General features: G+C 40.1%; 1 protein-coding gene across 2 annotated transcripts in view; it reads left to right on the top strand.

Moving 5' to 3' along the window:
- Znf277 (zinc finger protein 277) overlaps positions 1–19,880 on the top strand; it is a 122,970-nt gene that overhangs the window by 91,305 nt on the left and 11,785 nt on the right. For both annotated transcript variants that reach the window (XM_021179196.2, XM_029484540.2), the window contains 3 exons: positions 11,799–11,890; positions 17,571–17,681; positions 18,363–18,495. In XM_021179196.2, the coding sequence (XP_021034855.1) occupies positions 11,799–11,890; positions 17,571–17,681; positions 18,363–18,495 (336 nt within the window). The remainder of the gene's footprint in view (positions 1–11,798; positions 11,891–17,570; positions 17,682–18,362; positions 18,496–19,880) is intronic.

Below are 19,880 nucleotides of genomic sequence, written 5' to 3'. Positions count from 1 at the left end.
GAGTTCAATGAAAATGAAGCCACAACATACCCAAACTTATGGGACGCAATGAAAGCATTTTTAAGAGGAAAACTCATAGCTCTGAGTGCCTCCAAAAGGAAACTAGAGAGAGCACACATTAGCAGCTTGACAACACACCTAAAAGCACTAGAACAAAAGGAAGCAAATTCACCCAAGAGGAGTAGAAGGCAGGAAATAATCAAACTCAGGGGTGAAATCAACCAAGTGGAAACAAGAAAAACTATTCAAAGAATCAACCAATCAAGGAGCTGGTTCTTTGAGAAAATCAACAAGATAGATAAACCCTTAGCCAGACTCACTAGAGGGCACAGGGAAAGCATCCTAATTAACAAAATCAGAAATGAAAAAGGAGACATAACAACAGATCCTGAAGACATCCAAAACACCATCAGATCCTTCTACCAAAGGCTATACTCAACAAAACTGGAGAACCTGGATGAAATGGACAAGTTCCTAGACAGATACCAGGTACCAAAGTTGAATCAAGATCAGGTTAATGATCTAAACAGCCCTATATCCCCCAAAGAAATAGAAGCAGTCATTAACAGTCTCCCAACTAAAAAAAGCCCAGGACCAGATGGGTTTAGTGCAGAGTTCTATCAGACCTTCAAAGAAGATCTAATCCCAGTTCTTCACAAACTATTCCACAAAATAGAAACAGAAGGTACTCTACCCAACTCATTCTATGAAGCCACAATTACTCTGATACCTAAACCACAAAAAGACCCAACAAAGATAGAAAACTTCAGACCAATATCCCTTATGAATATTGATGCAAAAATCCTCAATAAAGTTCTTGCTAACCGAATCCAAGAACACATCAAAACAATCATCCATCCTGACCAAGTAGGTTTCATCCCAGGGATGCAGGGATGGTTCAATATACGGAAATCCATCAACGTAATCCAGTATATAAACAAACTCAAAGATAAAAACCACATGGTCATCTCCTTAGATGCGGAAAAAGCATTTGACAAGATCCAACACCCATTCATGATAAAAGTCTTGGAAAGATCAGGAATTCAAGGCCCATACCTAAATATGATAAAAGCAATCTACAGCAAACCAGTAGCCAACATCAAAGTAAATGGTGAGAAGCTTGAAGCAATCCCTCTAAAATCAGGGACTAGACAAGGCTGTCCACTTTCTCCATACCTATTCAACATTGTACTTGAAGTCCTAGCCAGAGCAATTCGACAACAAAAGGAGATCAAAGGGATACAAATTGGAAAAGATGAAGTCAAAATATCACTTTTTGCAGATGATATGATAGTATATATAAGTGACCCTAAAAATTCCACCAGAGAACTCCTAAGCCTGATAAACAGCTTCGGTGAAGTAGCTGGATATAAAATTAACTCAAACAAATCAATGGCCTTTCTCTACACAAAAAATAAACAGGCTGAGAAAGAAATTAGGGAAACAACACCCTTCTCAATAGTCACAAATAATATAAAATATCTTGGCGTGACTCTAACTAAGGAAGTGAAAGATCTGTATAATAAAAACTTCAAGTCTCTGAAGAAAGAAATTATAGAAAATCTCAGAAGATGGAAAGATCTCCCATGCTCATGGATTGGCAGGATCAACATTGTAAAAATGGCTATCTTGCCAAAAGCAATCTACAGATTCAATGCAATCCCCATCAAAATTCCAAATCAATTCTTCAACGAATTAGAAAGTGCAATCTGCAAATTCATCTGGAATAACAAAAAACCTAGGATAGCAAAAACTCTTCTCAAGGATAAAAGAACCTCTGGTGGAATCACCATGCCGGACCTAAAGCTCTACTACAGAGCAATTGTGATAAAAACTGCATGGTACTGGTATAGTGACAGACAAATAGACCAATGGAATAGAATTGAAGACCCAGAAATGAACCCACACACCTATGGTCACTTGATCTTCGACAAGGGAGCTAAAAACATCCAGTGGAAGAAAGACAGCATTTTCAACAAATGGTGCTGGCACAACTGGTTGTTAACATGTAGAAGAATGCGAATCGATCCATTCCTATCTCCTTGTACTAAGGTCAAGTCTAAGTGGATCAAGGAACTTCACATAAAACCAGAGACACTGAAACTTATAGAGGAGAAAGTGGGGAAAAGCCTTGAAGATATGGGCACAGGGGAAAAATTCCTGAATAGAACAGTAATGGCTTGTGCTGTAAGATCGAGAATTGACAAGTGGGACCTCATGAAACTACAAAGCTTCTGCAAGGCTAAAGACACCATCAATAAGACAAAAAAACCACCAACAGATTGGGAAAGGATCTTCACCTATCCTAAATCAGATAAGGGACTAATATCCAATATATATAAAGAACTCAAGAAGGTGGACTCCAGAAAGTCAAATAACCCCATTAAAAAATGGGGCTCAGAACTGAACAAAGAATTCTCACCTGAGGAATACCGAATGGCAGAGAAGCACCTGAAAAAATGTTCAACATCCTTAATCATCAGGGAAATGCAAATCAAAACAACCCTGAGATTCCACCTCACACCAGTCAGAATGGCTAAGATCAAAAATTCAGGTGACAGCAGATGCTGGCGAGGATGTGGAGAAAGAGGAACACTCCTCCATTGTTGGTGGGATTGCAAGCTTGTACAACCACTCTGGAAATCAGTCTGGCGGTTCCTCAGAAAATTGGACATAGTACTACCGGAGGATCCAGCAATACCTCTCCTGGGCATATATCCAGAAGATGTCCCAACCGGTAAAAAGGACACATGCTCCACTATGTTCATAGCAGCCCTATTTATAATAGCCAGAAGCTGGAAAGAACCCAGATGTCCCTCAACAGAGGAATGGATACAGAAATTATGGTACATTTACACAATGGAGTACTACTCAGCTATTAAAAAGAATGAATCTATGAAATTCCTAGCCAAATGGATGGACCTGGAGGGCATCATCTTGAGTGAAGTAACACAATCACAAAAGAACTCACACAATATGTATTCATTGATAAGTGGATATTAGCCCAAAACTTAGGATACCCAAGATATAAGATACAATTTGCTAAACGCATGAAACTCAAGAAGAATGAAGACCAAAGTGTGGACACTGTGCACCTTCTTAGAATTGGGAACAAAACACCCAGGGAAGGAGCTACAGAGACAAAGTTCGTAGCTGTGATGAAAGGATGGACCATTTAGAGACTGCTGTATCCAGGGATCCGTCCCATAATCAGCTTCTAAACGCTGACACCATTGCATACACTAGCAAGATCTTGCTGAAAGGACCCAAATATAGCTGTCTCTTGTGAGACGATGCCGGGGCCTAGCAAACACAGGAGTGGATGTTCACAGTCAGCTATTGGATGTATCACAGGGCTCCCAATGGAGAAGCTAGAGAAAGTACCCAAGGAGCTAAAGGGATCTGCAACCCTATTGTTGGAACAACATGATGTACTAACCGGAACCCTGGAGCTCTTGTCTCTAGCTGCATATGTATCGAAAGATGGCCTAGTCGGCCATCAATGGAAAGAGAGGCCCATTGGACTTGCAAACTTTATATGCCCCAATATAGGGGAATGCCAGGGCCAAAAGAATGGGAATGGGTGGGTAGGGAAGTGGGGGGCGCTATGGGGGACTTTTGGGATAGTATTGGAAATGTAATTGAGGAAATTATGTAATAAAAATATTAAAAAAAAAAAAAAAAAAAAAAAAAAAAATAAAATGGCGTTAGATCAGACACAGAAGTAGACAATTAGTGGTTCTTATGGGTCTAAAAATAACACAAGATCATTTGGCTCAAGGCCTGCGATGCCAGGCCACTACAATCACGGGATTTCTAATCAATCGGCTTTGTGGGATCTTTAAACATAGGTGCTGGAGTTGCCTGTGATTTTCACATCAGGGAGCTAGAAATGGAACCTTGTGTGTGTTAGACAAATACATTACCATTGATACATTTTAGCTCTCCACAGTCACCAAGCTGTGGTTAATCAGCATTGTAGGCACTGTATCACAGATATGGGATTGTTCTGAGAACTTCACATCATAAATTATACACAGTGTGCACAAGCCCTGTTTTAGTAACAGAAACTCAGGATCATAAATCCTTTGAGAATCCCATTTTGATTTTCAGGAGAGCATGCAAACTGGTAATGTCTATATAGTTGCAACCAGGGTACAATTTCATTTTTCACATATTTTTTGGAAATGTACTATAAGAACTTGTGTACACAGTGTATAAAAGCTCATTTTCCATGGGTAATGACTGTCAGTACAGTTTCTTGGAGAAGCAGTGGAGAGGACTGTTCAATTTAACTGGCAAAAAAGGAAGTATTGTGCAAGTGGTCTAGGACGATCACTTTAATAATTAGTAGACTGTTTTTCATGGGAATTTTAGAGATCAACAGAAACTGATCCATAGAAAAGAGTTCTGTCCAATCAACATTGTACATTAGTTAATCAGAGAAGCGAAAGAAAACAGAACTAAGTGGCTGGCCATTGGCTTGCCATTCCACTCACCATAAAGAGGAACCATGTGGACTGTTGTGAAGCAGGGGACAGAGAACTCCCTCTAGGCACAGATGAAGCTGTTCTCCATGCCCTTTGCTGGTTAAAGAAATCAAAATGAGACCTTGAGACCTGCTAGCTGCATTGCTAGACAAATTGCAGTATGGTTTTTGGTTTTTTTGTTTGTTTTTGCTTTTGAAAGGAAAGACAGCCCAGAACACACCAAAACCAACTTCTCAGCAAAAAGGACAAGGAGTAAGGGTCAAAGACAAGGGAAAAGAGAAGGGGACAATGGAGAGGGGGCAGGGGTATTTGCCCTGAAGGGACAAAGGACTTCCTCTGGATAGAGATGAGACAGATGTGGCTCCTAGGCAAATGGCAGCTTAGCAAGGGAAAGGAGAAACCCCATGTTAGTATGAGTTGGTTAATTTTGATTGGGCATGCTAGTTAGAGTAGCCAAAAGAGGGTTTTTGATTGTTAGACTTTAGTACTTTGGTAGCTAGGCCTTGGTGGTCATCCCCAGGAAGAGAAAATCGCCAAATAAAGAAATGGACCTTGGTAGATAGCTTTAGGAATGTAACTGAAGAGTTTAACAAGGTAGCGGGAAATGGAGGAGAAGGGTAAAAGACAAAAGCTGTCCCTGCCACCTGTGCTGTGCTCAGGCCTGCTAGAGCTCTTCAGTTTTATCTGTAATAGAGTTACATAAAGAAACAGTGTGAGGGAAAGCTTTAAAGATCTTAAATTAGAACCAAGTGTTGGGAATTTTGTTTAGTAGCAAACTAGGAACCAATCATATACTTGTTAGAGTTTATTATATTCAAGTTCTCCTCATATTCCTTCTATATTTACAGCCTACTTTTAAGTACCATTTCCAGTAAATTTTAGCTTCTCCTTCCTTCCTTCCTTCCATCTCTTTTTATCTCCCTCCCTCCTAATCTCCCAGCATCAGATAATCATATTTTAAATAAATTCATAGAGAAAGCCTATAAATCATCCATCTGATATCAGATAATCTCAGTTGTTTGAAACGAACCCACACCTTAAGAGGCGAGATATTCTCACCAAGGGGCAGTAACTAACACACCACATCAAAGACAGACACCAATCAGGTGCTGCCCACTCTTGGATGCCGAACATACTTGACCTAGTTACATTCTTGGAATGTGATGGCCTCTGTTTCCTTAGCTGAGTTTGGAAAGTCCAGCAGTTTAGTTCCAGGCTCAGAGGGCAAGCTGAGGGTCTAACTGAGTAGTGTAAATTAAAATCAGGTATAGCTAGATTTTGGATACAGTGAAGAGAAGCTCTGTGCCCAGGAGGTAAACACAGAAGGCCGTAGAAGAGAATAAATGCAGATAAGGTGAGCACTACAGCTTCCTCTTTTGTAGAGGAAGGAGATCCTGAAAGTCAAACAAATTTTTGTTACAATGCAGTACAAAAGTAATTGTTTCTAGCCAGTACTCCACATTGAAAGCAAATCAAATCACATCTAGTATTCAGAATGCAGAGGAAAACATGGAAGGTCATCTACAAAACCATCCTGTGCATAGTTAAACTTTTGCTTACCAGACTTAAATTCCAATGTTCTAGGAAATGAACTTATATAGAATAATTACTAGTCCTTTTCTAGTTACATCTAGAGGAAGACATAATTGTTTTATGTTTTAATATTCCTATTGTATTAGCATGCTCTAGCTCCAACTGTTGAAAGTCTCCCATCTGACTCATTTCAGTGAAGCTTGTATGAGTGCTTTGCTTTGGTTTGGTTTGGGGGGACAGAGGTTACAAGGGCAGAGGGCAGATAGGAAGGGGCAGGGAGATGAGTGGAATTGGGTGCATGATGTGAAACTCACACAAAAAAAAAATCAATAAAAAGTTAAAATGTATAGCTGGATGTTACCAAACAAAAATCCCAGTGCCAGATAGGAGATACACCCTCATGAATTATTAGTGAGGGAGGCCCCAAGACCTGCAAAACAGTACAGGCTCTGTTCTTCTTGGTTGCCTGTCAGAACTAGATAACTCTTGCTAGTTACCTAGCAAGATAACTTGATGAAGACCCCACATGCCTTGGTTGTAAAGTATATTAAAATCAAGCTAGAACTGAGTGGAAGTCTCCTCCCTGCTGGCTGCTTTCATGATGCCAGGGTGCAGAGCCAAAGACACATCAGCTGCCTTACCAAATTCTGACCCATAGAAACTATAAACAGTGCCCACCTGTGAAGTAAAATATGCCTGCTGGTGTAGAAATGGCACAACTATTATGAAGATAACCACCATCTCTCAGATTAGATTTGAGGCCCACTCCACGGAGGCAATACATGCCTGGTACTGTAAACCTGACCTGATCTATGGTTGGAGAAATCTTGGGCCCTAAGGGGAAACTTGCTTACTGTTACTTATCTACAGCAGCAGTAGACAAATGCTATTCTCTCATCCTTAATCAGAGAAATCTCTTCTTTCAATGAAGGGTAGAGAATGCAAGATTCTGACTGCTGATGGTTGAGTAGTCAGTCCTAAACATGTTAGCTACAACACCCTGTCTCCAGCTCAGGGAAAAGTCACAGAAGGAACAGGAAAAAAAAAAATTAAGTCCTAGAAAACAGAGGAGTGAACCATGAAATGCTACCTTTAGGGCATAGTACTACCATTGCAAATATGATCTCACAGCTAGTTCCTTATGCTGGCCCTGCAAAAGACTGGGCCTGTCAACAACTAGTCAGGGATCAGGGAGAGGCTAATGGGACCCTGCCCCTCCCTTTTGAATTACCAGCTACTGATGGATTCTAGGCAAGGCACAGTCATTTTTAGCAGTTGTATACCCAGCAAGTGAGGTCACCAGGCTCCAAACCAGTGATAACACAAATCATCCTGATTAAAATCAGTGAATCACAAAAGAAAATGACACAAAATGTGGGAAAGGGGACTGTAGGAATCTTGACAAAAAGTGGGAAGAAATGAGAGAGGGTGAGGATGTGGGTCAACAGAACATCACTCATACATAGAACTGCCAAAAAGTGAATTAAACCCACACAATTAAGAAGGAGAAGGAAGGGAGGGAGGGGGGAGGGAGGGAGGGAGGGAGGGAGGGAGAGAGGGAGGGAGGGAGGGAGGGAGGGAGGGAGGGAGGGAGGGAGGGAGGGAGGGAGGGAGGGAGGGAGAAGACTGATTGTATTAATGGAGAAACACTGAGAAAATAGCCACAAAAGTGTAGTTCACACTATTGGAATCACAAGAGCCTGGTATGGGAAGAATCCAAGGACGGAGAATCTCTTTACATACAACTGCATGCCCTTGTCTATTGCTCCCAGTTCTGGGGCCCTTTCTTGCATTGATATAAAAGTGAGAACGAACGCATTGCAAGGGTAAAATAGGAAACATCTTAATGTCTAGGAAGGACTTTTGAAAAAATATTTAAGCTAGTATGTAAACAAATAGCTCATTATGGAATTTTCATCCATAAGCATCATTGTACTGTTAAACTTTGTTCCAACTGCCCTCTCCCTTTCTCCCTTACTTCCAACCCCATCTCCCCATCCCCCCATCCCTACCTTTCTCTCTTAAAAGGTGCCCCATTCTGCTTTCTTGCAACAGGATTCCATTACCTTCTATCTCTCCCTCTGTCCTCTTTCTTTTAAGAATTTCTCCCATGACTTTAATTCCAGTACTCAGGAGGCAGAGGAAGGTGGATCTCTGTGAGTTCAAGTCTCTCGAATTCTAAGACATTGAGAGCTACACAGAGAAACCTTGTCTCAAAAAGAAAAAGAAAAAGAACTTCCTCCCTCTTATGCTTTTTATAGTTTCACAACACATACATACACACACACATACGAGTTTAAATTGGGGTTTCCACATATGAGAAAAAATTCAGTACTTTTTGTTTTTACAAAATATTGTTTATTTTATTTAACATAATGATCTTCAGTTTCAGCCATTTTCTAGAAAATGTCATGATTTCCTTTTTGTTTATAGCAGAATAAAATTTCTTCTTGTTGTATACCTTGTTTTCTAGATCCCTTCCTCTTTTGATAGACACACAGACTGGCTTCATTTCCTGGCTATTATTAGCAGTGTATCCATAAGCATAGATGTCCAGGGATCTCAGGGATCTCTTGACTTTGGCTGTATAGCCTGGCATGGCACGACTCAGTCCCATGGTAATTCCATTTTTAACCCTTCACATTTCCTTCCATGCAGGCCACACAAGGTTACAGTCCACCAGCAGTGCGTCATCACTATTAATCGTTGGCATTCGTTCTCTTCTTGCTGGCTTTTTTTCTGACCAGGAGGAGATAGAATGTCAGAATCTGCATTTCCCTGATGACTAAATGTAGTGGACAAACTCCAGATGTTGTTAGCTGATTATCTTATTTTACTTGCTCGGTCTGTTCAGCTCATTATTAGTTGGATGGTTTGGAGGTTTGGTGTCTAATTTTTGCTCTCTTTACATATTGGAGTTACTTATCCCCTGTCTGTTGTACAATTGGTGAGGATTGTTCTCTTTACTCCGGCGATGCTTTCTCTTGCTGAATGGAAGCTTTGTTATATCTCTCACCATCCTGATTGTTAATTCTTGCCATTATTTTGTGTGTGGCTGCTGTCCTTTCAGAAGTGCTCATCTCTGCTGTTCTCCCCCTGCAGCTTCATGGTTTGGGGTGCTACATTAAGAATTTGATCCACATTGAGCCGATTATGATTTGTATAAATCTAGTTCATTCTTCTGCATGAAATTTGTTTTCCCAGCACCGTTTTTATGTTCCCCAATATCTGTTTTTTGATAGATTGTTCAAAATTAGGTGAGTGTAACTGTGAGTTTTCTTTCTGGGTCTTCAATTCCATTCTATGGACCACATGCCTGTCTCTGTACCAGTATCACAGAGGTTTTGTTACTGCAGCCTACAGTGTCATTTGAGATCAGATATTGTGTTGGTTCTTTCTTTCTGCTAAAGATTACTTTAACTATTTAAGTATTTTGTGCTTCCATATGAATTGTCGGATTGTTTTTTCTAGATCAATGAACATTATCATTGGAAGTTTGATACGGGTTGTATTGAACTTGCAGATTGCTTTTGGTATATTAGCCATTTCCACACTGATAGTAATTCTGCCAGTCCATGAACATGGGTAGTCTTTTGAAAGATGGTTTTGCTTTGGTTTGGTTGTGTATGTGTGCATGTACATACATGCATGTAATTGCTCTCGGAGGCCAGGGGCATTGGAGCCTGTAGAGCTAGAGTTACAGAAGCTTTTGAGCCTCCCTGTGTGGGTTCAGGAAATAAATCTCAGATCTTCTGGTAGAGAAATTTGTGCTTTTATCCCCTGACCTGTCTCTCCATCTCTTTAAGAAGGATTTTACAAAGAATCTGGGCAAAGCCAAGCATGGCAATATTCATCTATAGATCTCACTTCTCAGGATTCTAATGTAGAAGGATCAGTTGAGCCCAGGAGTTAAAGGCCAACTGGAAAAACATAAGGCACACATGGGTAGGCCCTGTCTGGGGAACAGAGAGGGTGAGAGAGAACGAAAGTTTGTTAGGAAAGTGAAAAGAGTATACCTAAAAGGATGAAAATGATCAAAGAAAGTTGCATACAAGTATGCAAACATCATGTTGAAGCTCATTATTTTGTACAATAAATATACACTGGGAAAACTTTGAAAGGGGATCAGAACTATAAAGAGGAACAAAAGATTTGTGACAAAGGGAGAGTGAGTGTACTAAACTTGAAAATAATTAGCAGTTATATAGACTGTTATATAGACTGCATGAGATTGTTCTGGAACCAAAGTATTAGAGAACAGCCTGGTTTGGACACTTTACTAACCAGTCATAGTCTTCCTCTATTGCCCTTTTTACCCACTGCTGCCTCTAATTTACTATCCTGTAAATGAGGTTAGCCATATTACTTTAGTTACTTTTTGGTTGTGCAATTAAGATTCCACTAACAACTTAATTCTGGTCATTGAAAAGCCTGTTATGGCTTAGTATCACTAGGGTACTGACTCATAAAATCTATCACATTTGAATCAAAATGAAGATAATGTTATGCTAAGTAAGATTTTTCTCTTAAAGCATCAGGATTAGTATTGTCATGGGCTTGAGAAATGTGCATTAAAGTGTTTTTTTTTTAAATGGGAGTTTTCAGGAATCACACTGGATCTTGATGAATGAGTAATAATTTGTAAAAGAGAGAAGCCAAGGAGAATACTGACCTCCCAGAGAAACACTGAATAGGGCCACCCTGACTAGAGCAGTACCTAGCAGAAAATTATAAACCCATTTAAGTTGCAGCCCAACACGATATTGTACATAAAAGCACGTTTAGTAAATGGTTTTCTCTCTTTGATGGAAGTATATTGCAAGGATTGCAATCATGGTAACTCTGATATTTATTTATAGTAATTTCGTAATAATTCAACAAAATCTGGACTCGGGGTAATGTTATTAGAGATAGTGGGGAAGTGATCAGAACTTGCTTACAAACTGGATAGAGGTTTAAGGATAAGAGCAATCCAAGCACCAGGTAGCAGATTCTGCTCTGATGGGAAGCGGGGATAGGAAACACCTGACACAGCCAACAGAAAGGTCAGGAAGATCTTCCCTCACTGGCTCAAAGTTGCATCCATTGCCATGTGACTCCCACAGCCTACTGTTAACGTGCAGACTTAGTGTTCCTTTTCTTTACTGACAATAGATGTCTTTCATACAACTTATTCTGATTATGGCTTCCCCTCCCTCAACTCTCAGATCCTCCCCAATTCACCACTCACCCAAATGCACACTGCTTCTCTTTCATTAAAATATGAACAAGCATCTGGAAAAACCAATAATATGATAAAATTAAAACAAATCAGATTAAAACAAAATAAACAAGGTGAAAAGGAGTGGAAGAAAGCACATGAAACACCTAGAGATGCCTGGACACACAGAGTCACACACAAAGCCACACACAGAGAAAACCTAGAGAAACAAAATCAGAAGTCATAATGCACAAGCGAAAGACCTATATGGGTAAAAAAAAAAAAGTTCAGACGAAACAATGTGAGACAAAATACTTCCAAAAATACCATTGAGTTGGTTTTCTGTTGGCCACATACTGCTGGCCATGGCCCTGCCCTTGACGAGGTTCATGGACCAGTGAGACTCCCTTGGAGTGTTCCAATGCCCAGACAAGAACAAAGAAATCAGAAGTATGAGCAACTTTCCTGCATGACCTTTGTACTCTTGCACTCTCATCTAGACTGGCACTGCTCGGTGACTAATTGCTTGGTACAGATATTAAAGATAAACTCATAAGTCCTTTTATAATTTACAGAAAGAAGTTCTGGATCAGCAACAGCGAGAGCGAAATGATACAAGCTTTCATGGCGTGTGCATGTTTTGCAGTGAGGAATTTCGAGGAAACAGGTTTGCCATTCTATAACATTCCTTTTTTTTTTTTTAAGATTTATTTATTTTTTAGAAGTAAGTACACTGTAGCTGTCTTCAGACACCCCAGAAGAGGGCATCAGATCTCATCACAGATGGTTATGAACCACCATGTGGTTGCTGGGATTTGAACTCAGGACCTTCGGAAGAGCAGACAGTGCTCTTAACCGCTGAACCATCTCTCCAGCCCTAACCTCAGCCCTGTGGACCAGTATATCAAGTCTATATTAAAGGGTTTTTTACTTGGGTTGGAGCAAACCTTGACGTTACATTGAATCACAACTCATCTTAGCCGTCATTCTGTGGCCATTTTGGGTCTTTTATGGGTATTCACATAGCCTTACACTTGAGTATGGTCTTCTACTCCCCTGTATGCCATAACTTCTCAAAGGCTTCATAAGATATCTTACTCCCAGATTGTCTTAGATGGTTATCTAGTATATTATTTGCCACAAATAATGCTTTTCTCAAGCAGCTGTGATATCTTAAAAACAGAAAAAGTCTTTGACTATTTGAGCATTTGGGACAAATGCTCAGGGCATGAGATTTGGTTCAAATAAAAGCCAGCTTTGTGAGGAGAGCTTGGACAGCTCCTGCCAGGCAGGGTCAGTAGTGACAGACTCTAGAGATGGCCACTCCCTCCAGTGACTGTGAGGCTGCTGGTATGAAAGCTAGAGACCATTAGCAGTGAGTAAGATGGAGATGGCCGATTAAGACACCATGAAGCTCACTACTCCTGCCTACGCTGAGTCCTTTTTCTCAAACAAGCACTTTGAATTACTGTGAATTTCTAGGCTGATAGAACTAAGTTGTTTTGTCTGAGCCTGTGTCAGGGAGGGGCAGCAGCACAGAGCTCAGCCCATCATGATTCTGTGGGGGCCTCTCACACAGCCGTACTTTTAACTTAAACCTTTGTGTCCAAACCACAGAGCTGTAAAGAAAGATCTGACAACTTCCAATGTGAAACCAGGACAAATGGTGAGACCCAGGAGACGGAGGCATTAAAAGAAAAAACAAAAAAACAAAAAAACTGTTTCTAAAGTGTATAGGGCAAAAAAACTGAGAGGAAAAAAAAATGTTTGAAGTAATATTTTAAGTAAAACTTCATTCCTAACTAGAATGATTTAATTATATATTCATAATTATTACATGCCTTTAAGGACCATTGTGAATATGGAAAAATATAATAATTATGAAAACCAGAAGTTTCTCCATAGCTTCTAATTTGAAGTAAAACTCTGTGATTAATGATAAAATTAACATTATAAAGAAGGTAAGAAGTTGAAATACTAGTTAAAATTGCTGTGCATTTAATTTCTTGGAAATTAAGGCTAAATTGATGTGAAACTAATTTAACAATTTTAGTGAATCATCTTGGCTGGTCTTTAAAAACTTGAGAATCTGGGAGATAAAGCAGAAGGTATCATCTTCTGCCAGACTGCAGAAACTGTCCTGCCCTTGCCAGCTAGCTGTGGCTAGAAGCAGAAGTGCAGACAGTCCCAGCCCACCCTGGCCTTCTCAGGGTCATAGGTTGAATCACCCAATCTTGAATTAGCTATTAAACAATTTAGATACCAATAGAATTTATAAAGAATGTAAATAGGAGTTGTGCTTCATAGAATTAGGAAGATGAAAGTTCACAAATCTACCTTTTGCAATCTGAGGATCCAAGAAAACTAATGGCAAATTTAGTGCCAATCTGAAGACATGGATACCCCAAGGACCACTGGTAGTGATGTCTCAGGGTCCTAAGAGAAGATAAATAGATGTTCATCTCTTTTGCAGGATATTTGATCACATTAACCCCAAGATTGTGTTATTTACTAGAAAAAAACATTTCTAGTTGTGGTGTGGTTCGACCCTAACACACACTTTTAATTCAAGAGTTGTCTGTTTATTGTAAACAGGATTAAATAGTCAACCATAGGTTAAGAGGTAGAGCAACCAACCAGTTGAGAGGGAATGAACAGAGGGGGGAAAAAAACATGGAGAGGAAGTCAGGAGGATGGATAGAGAGATGCACAGGAAGTAGAAGAGAGGGGCACACAGTTTGAGTGGGTGTTGAGATGGCATGAAGAAGGAGAGCTTGCTCTTCCTTTAGGGACATCAATTAAGGAGAGAGGTAAGCTGGGTGCTTTTTCTGCCTTTCTAAGCTTTCACCACAGCATCTGGCTCCCAAGACTTTATTTTAAAACAACATATCTCACTCTCCAAATCCTTAATGGATTGGGCTATACCTGCTTATTTTGGTGAGGGTACCTGTCTTTATAAATCCTTCTTATTTATGGACCAGTCTCCTCCAGAAGCATCCTCACAAATATACTCACAAATAATGTCTTACTAGTTACATACTCCTTGCTTAACCAGTCAAGGTGACTCATAAATTAACCATCACAGCAATGGACGGCAAAGCCCCTTCTTGATAGCTCTACCTATCTGTTGTTTCCCTTCGGTGACTGGATGTCAAGAATGGAAGCCCTGGGAAGACCTGGTCAAGTTGGGCCACTTCTAGGCAACCTAATCAAAACTAGAAGGGTATCAATCTGGTCACCAAAGCAGACCCTGGGGTCATGTAGAGACTGGGGTCATAATAAGCTCTCTTCAGGCTGTCTCTGGATCTGTTCGACCCCCCTCCAAGTCTAAAATAGGCATGAAAACCTTGGGAAGATATCAGGGTGGCAAGGCAGGAAAATCTTTGAGCTTTATGAGTATACAGAGTAGAGCTCTTACTGAGTGCTAACCTTCCACCCCTCACTTTCAAAGTCTAGATACCTGCCTGGCAGGCCCCCCAGAAAATTAGAGGAAGATTAAGCCTCAACTGTTGTGTTAGAATGGCGGGTCGCATCTCAACAACACACTAGGCCAAAGCAGTTCCACATGGAAGAGGTTTTATTGGAAGGGAGAGACAAGGTAGTGGCAGAAAGAGAAGAGGGAGAGAAAGAATGAGGAAGGGGCATTCTCCTTATTTATATGGAAAAATGGTGTCACACAGGTAAAGGTGGGAGGTGAGCCAAGTGGATGGTGGAAATATGGTGCCTGTTGTCTTGGCAACCAGTCTGCAGGTCACATGTTGTACTGTCGCCTTGTGATGTCATAAGTTTGGGATGTCCTGATGCCAACATCAACAACACGTTCAAAGTCAACAACAAAGGCTAGACCCATGGCGGGGGGCATTCTGCTACCCTTACAGTTCTTCAGCCAACTGTTGGATCTGTGTCTATTTCTAAGCTCGTATGTAAACATCCTGGGTAGATCTGACTCAGGCCTACTACTTTTAGAAAAAATGCTTAGAGTCAGGATGTCATGGGGCTTGGCCCAGTGGAACCTATCTAAACACAGGTCCTAAGAACAGTGCTGCCCCGACACCCGCTGAGTCACCTTTCTTAGACTCCAGAAGCCACTGTTCACAAAGATTGGGATATCTCTTATCCCACACATTCCTTGAACCTGGTTGAGATCCCACCTCCTGGTTTTCAAACTTTATTCTACAGGCCTTTGATCTGCAGAGGATGAGGGGCGAGGCTCCCATGAGTACATTCAGAATAATTGGTAACAAACAGAGATCTTGGATACAGAGCTTGGGGTAGCAGAAAAGCTGCCAACTCATCTATGCTTGAGCCAACTGTTACTTCTGAGTCAAGCTAGGAAGAGTTGGTAACTGCATCTCCTCCTACAAACCCAAGGCATGTCCAACTGTGTTTTGGCATTCTCCTTGGATCCTCAGGTCTCTGTCCTGCTCTACTGTGGACTTGTGGTATAGGAAGTTTCCTGCTTACTGAATCATACTACTGCCATCCATCCGTCCATCTACCTTGGTTGCTGTAAGAAGTTCCAAGTCTCTTTCTACCTGGAGTCTTCCACAGCATAGGTTCTTCCCTGCAACCTAGGTGTAGGATGTCCTGGGAAAACTCTGAAGGTCTGACCAGCAATGTAAAGTCCCCAACAAGTACTTGAGTTAAAGTTATAAGTTATCACCAAGCACTTAGAGAAAACGACTTATTAATGTGCCCACTATATCATGGACCTAAAAAGGTAACATACATTCATGGAGAGAGGGTTGCTTTATTTTTATGAAAAAGAAATTCAAAGGATTCGAAGGAATCAAAGGTATCTAAAATAAACATCTTATGCAGCAACTATGTGCAGTCTTACAGTGATATACATACTCCTGCATCCCCTAAAACTCTCAGCTTATTTATGAGAAAGTCTTATTAGGAGATATTACATATATATGCTTCTTTGCTAGCTAAGTAGTAGAGATTAAGGTTTTCATGTAATACATATATTGCATAACATGCTACTCAACTCTGTAAAATAGTTGAATCACATCAACAGGGATAGAACCTGGGAGGCATGCTACCAAGTGAAATGTGCCTTGCACAGGAACACAGGTATCTCATGATCTCACTCATATGTGGAATCTGAAAAAAATTGAGGTCATTAGAGTTGAGAATAGAGTGGTGACTTCTAGAGCCTAGAAGAGTAGTGGAAAAGGCAGAGTCAATTGGTGTGTGGGCATCATAGTTAAATAGCAGTAAGAGGTATGCTGGTGTTGCCCAATAGAGTGACATTAGCTAGTGCCACAAAAAGCTAAAGAAAGAAGTTTGAGTGACCTATGTTAGAGCAGATATAACGTAAGCACTCTACAATATCTATATATCAAAATATATGATAATTAATAAATGTATACATCATTATAGTTTACCCCTAAAAGTACATTAAAATGTAGAAATAAGTTTCCTTTTGAGCATAAGATAATCTACAAGCTGATAATTGGGCCTGCAGGCTGTCATGACCCTTGTATGTAACATGTATTAACAGTAGGTTCATAATCTCCATGTGATGCTGCCCTAGGTGAATGTCCATGATCTCATTAACCATGTCCATTAACCATTTGCCTCTTCTCCATTTTATTTGTCAGGATTTTCCAGAGAACAGAACCGCCATGTGTGATAAGGGAATACATAGGATTTAGTAGGAGAGTTGCCTTATCCATAATGGAGGCCAAGCCCTCCCAAGGTGGACTTTGTAAATGTTAGAGACAGACTTGCTCCTTGCAGATTCCCAGGGTTCAGAATCAGGGGAGTTCATTTCAAGTCCTATACTTTCAGATGCCCAACATTCCTGTGAAAACACCCTCACCACCACACATGCCAAATGCTTTCCTTGTTCTCTACTATTCCTTATCCCAGTAACATTAGTGCCTAAAATTAAGCATCATTTCCATAGTGAGTTGGAAAAGCAGAGGTAGCATCATTTATTTACTAGATGAAAGAGTAGGACCCCACCCCACCTCACCCCCCTGACCCCCCCCACTAGGCAGTGGTAAGCAGATCTGAGTTTAAAGTCAACCTGGTCTACAGAGTGAGTTCCAGAACAGCCAGGGCTACACAAAGAAACCTTTTCTCAAAAAAAAACAAAAACAAACTAGAAGAATAGGACCTGATATTCCTACAGAGTCTAGCCCTTCCAATGTTAGAAAACAAGCATGTGGATTTCCATTGTTTAGCATAACCATCTTAGCGAGGCTCAAGTGTTTATGTCTGTATCTAATACTTGTTTATCCTCTGATTGGTGGTTGTTATATAAATGCTATTCCTAGCCTTATTTGCTCCTATATTATTTGTAAATAATAGAAATTGTTCGTATTCCTTCACAGATCTGTTCTGTTGAACCACATGGCCAGAGAACATGCTTTCAACATTGGTTTGCCAGACAACATTGTAAATTGCACTGAATTCCTATGCACATTACAAAAGAAACTGGACAAGTACGTATTCGCTGGCAAAACACAGCCTAAACCTAATTTAATATTAGACGCTTCTGAATTTTTAAAAGTTATTTGAATAAATTAATTTAATTTAGAATTAAATGAAAGTTACTCATTTCTTATACTGTGGGATTTTTCCTTTTTTTGGTATTATGTAGCTCTTATCTAGATTATATTGCCTTCTAGTGAGTTTTGAAATTATTGCATTTAAATGCATGCTTTATGCCAAACATTGACCATTTACATCATAAAAAAATATATTCATCATCAATATTCTGTACTTTTCTCATTGCTGTGATCCGATACCTAGTAGGTCAAATCTTCAAGAAGGCAGGGTTTATTTTGGCATATTGTCCCAAGGAATGCCAACCATTGTGACAGGGAAGGGAGGACTTTAGGAGCAGATGGAGCCTGGTCACATTGCTTGCACAGTCTAGAAACAGAACAGCCTTTGCCACAGTTTGAACTAAACATCAAGTTGTCCAATTTAGACTACTACAAAGCAAACCATACCGTACCATGCTTTCTACAAAGCCAAGTAGCTAAAGGGTCAGGGGATTGACCGAGAAACCGTATTAACCTTGTTTATTTGAACACAAATAAATAAATGTAAAATTAAAATAGGGTTCTGCAACAATTGTCTAAGGGTTATGTTTAGCAGTATGTGTATATTTCCTTTAGTTTACAGTGTTTGTACTGTGAGAAGACCTTCAGAGACAAAAACACCCTTAAAGATCACATGAGAAAAAAGCAGCATCGTAGGATCAATCCAAAAAACAGAGAATATGACCGATTCTATGTCATCAACTACTTGGTAAGTTTTGCTGCTTATAGTTTAAAATTCAGCTACAATACCACAATCAAAATCCACCTACAAACCAACAAATGTCTGAATAATGAATGAATTGACACAAAGGTTAAAAGGCAATGAGAGGCATTATCAAGAAGTAGTTAGCAGTGGTTTACAAAACAAATTTGATTGGTTGTTTGCCAGATGTTTCTGCAGTAAAGATGACAGATGCATCTCTAGAATTCAGTGTGATAGCAACTGAAAAAAACAAACAGTATTTCATTATATACAAACCATTCCCCATTTGGTGCTATCTGGCAGCTTGAAGCCAAGGGTTTATGTACTCTGCTTTTAAAAGCCCTTATTGAGCATTGAGGCGCCACACAAGATAATTTTTTAAAAGCAGTTTCTTTACTCTTCTCCCATCTCCCCACTAAATGATCCTCCCCTTATCCTCAAAATAAAATGTGCATCTGTGTCATTGTCTGCCAACTTCTCTTTAAGGAAAGTTTCAGAGAAACTGTTCCATTTTATTAAGCAAATATTTTTGTTTGGTGGCCCATGCCATGGATTTTAAATGTTTTAAGGTATAAAGTTTCTGTCCTGTCTGCTGCCCACTGTAGATTCATCCTTTGAGGACAAGCAGTGATATTCAGTTAGAGACAACATTCCTAGAGTTATTTAAAATTCTGGGAGGGGATTTTGGACTGACATAATGACTGGAGAATGCCACCAGGCCTGCCTCAGTCCTCCAGCTTTTTCATTGTATGTAATGAGGGGTCCTACCCATACTTAGAAAAGGATTACAAATGCTATAGAACAATGAAGGATGAAAATTCTCATGCTGAAATTCCCTGTTTTTCCCCCTCTCAATATAAGTACATTAAAATCGAAGCCTGGTGATTTGGAAAGACTAAAGGAATATTATCAGCCACTTCCTATGTTGGGTAGAAAGATCTGTGTTGGAAGTCCCTGCTCTCATGTGCACTTTTTGTGTGTTTTAACTTAGTCATATAGTGTTAAACTGAAATTCTCTTCAAGAAGTAAGTTTAGCATTTGCTTAAAGATTGGCTCTGGGAACTTGCCAAGGTTTTCTACAAATGTTTTACAACCAGCAAAGGCACCCTCTGAGTCCTTCCATCTTCTCTTCAAATCATTCAGTCATGACTTCCTAGAGCCAGTGCTGCTTCAGGGCCCAGCCCCCTCCAACAGGGAGTGGATGCCAGCACTGGTATGCAGCTGCTGTAGCGAGCCATGAAAGCAATTTACTAGTTCTCCTTCCGGGCCCTTTAAAGTAATATGCACGAGCTGTGAACTAGCAGAACACTGTATAGCTGGAGTCTCTACCTTGGAGGGAGACTTCAAAGGATCCACACACTCATGTTCTGCTAGCATATTAGCAAAGTGTA

This window comes from Mus caroli, unplaced genomic scaffold (assembly GCF_978045245.1).
Source record: "Mus caroli unplaced genomic scaffold, Mus_caroli_1 scaffold_14, whole genome shotgun sequence".
Lineage (NCBI taxonomy): Eukaryota > Metazoa > Chordata > Mammalia > Rodentia > Muridae > Mus > Mus caroli.
The sequence above is the reverse complement of the archived record's forward strand: the minus strand, read 5'-3'. Positions and strand labels throughout refer to the sequence as shown.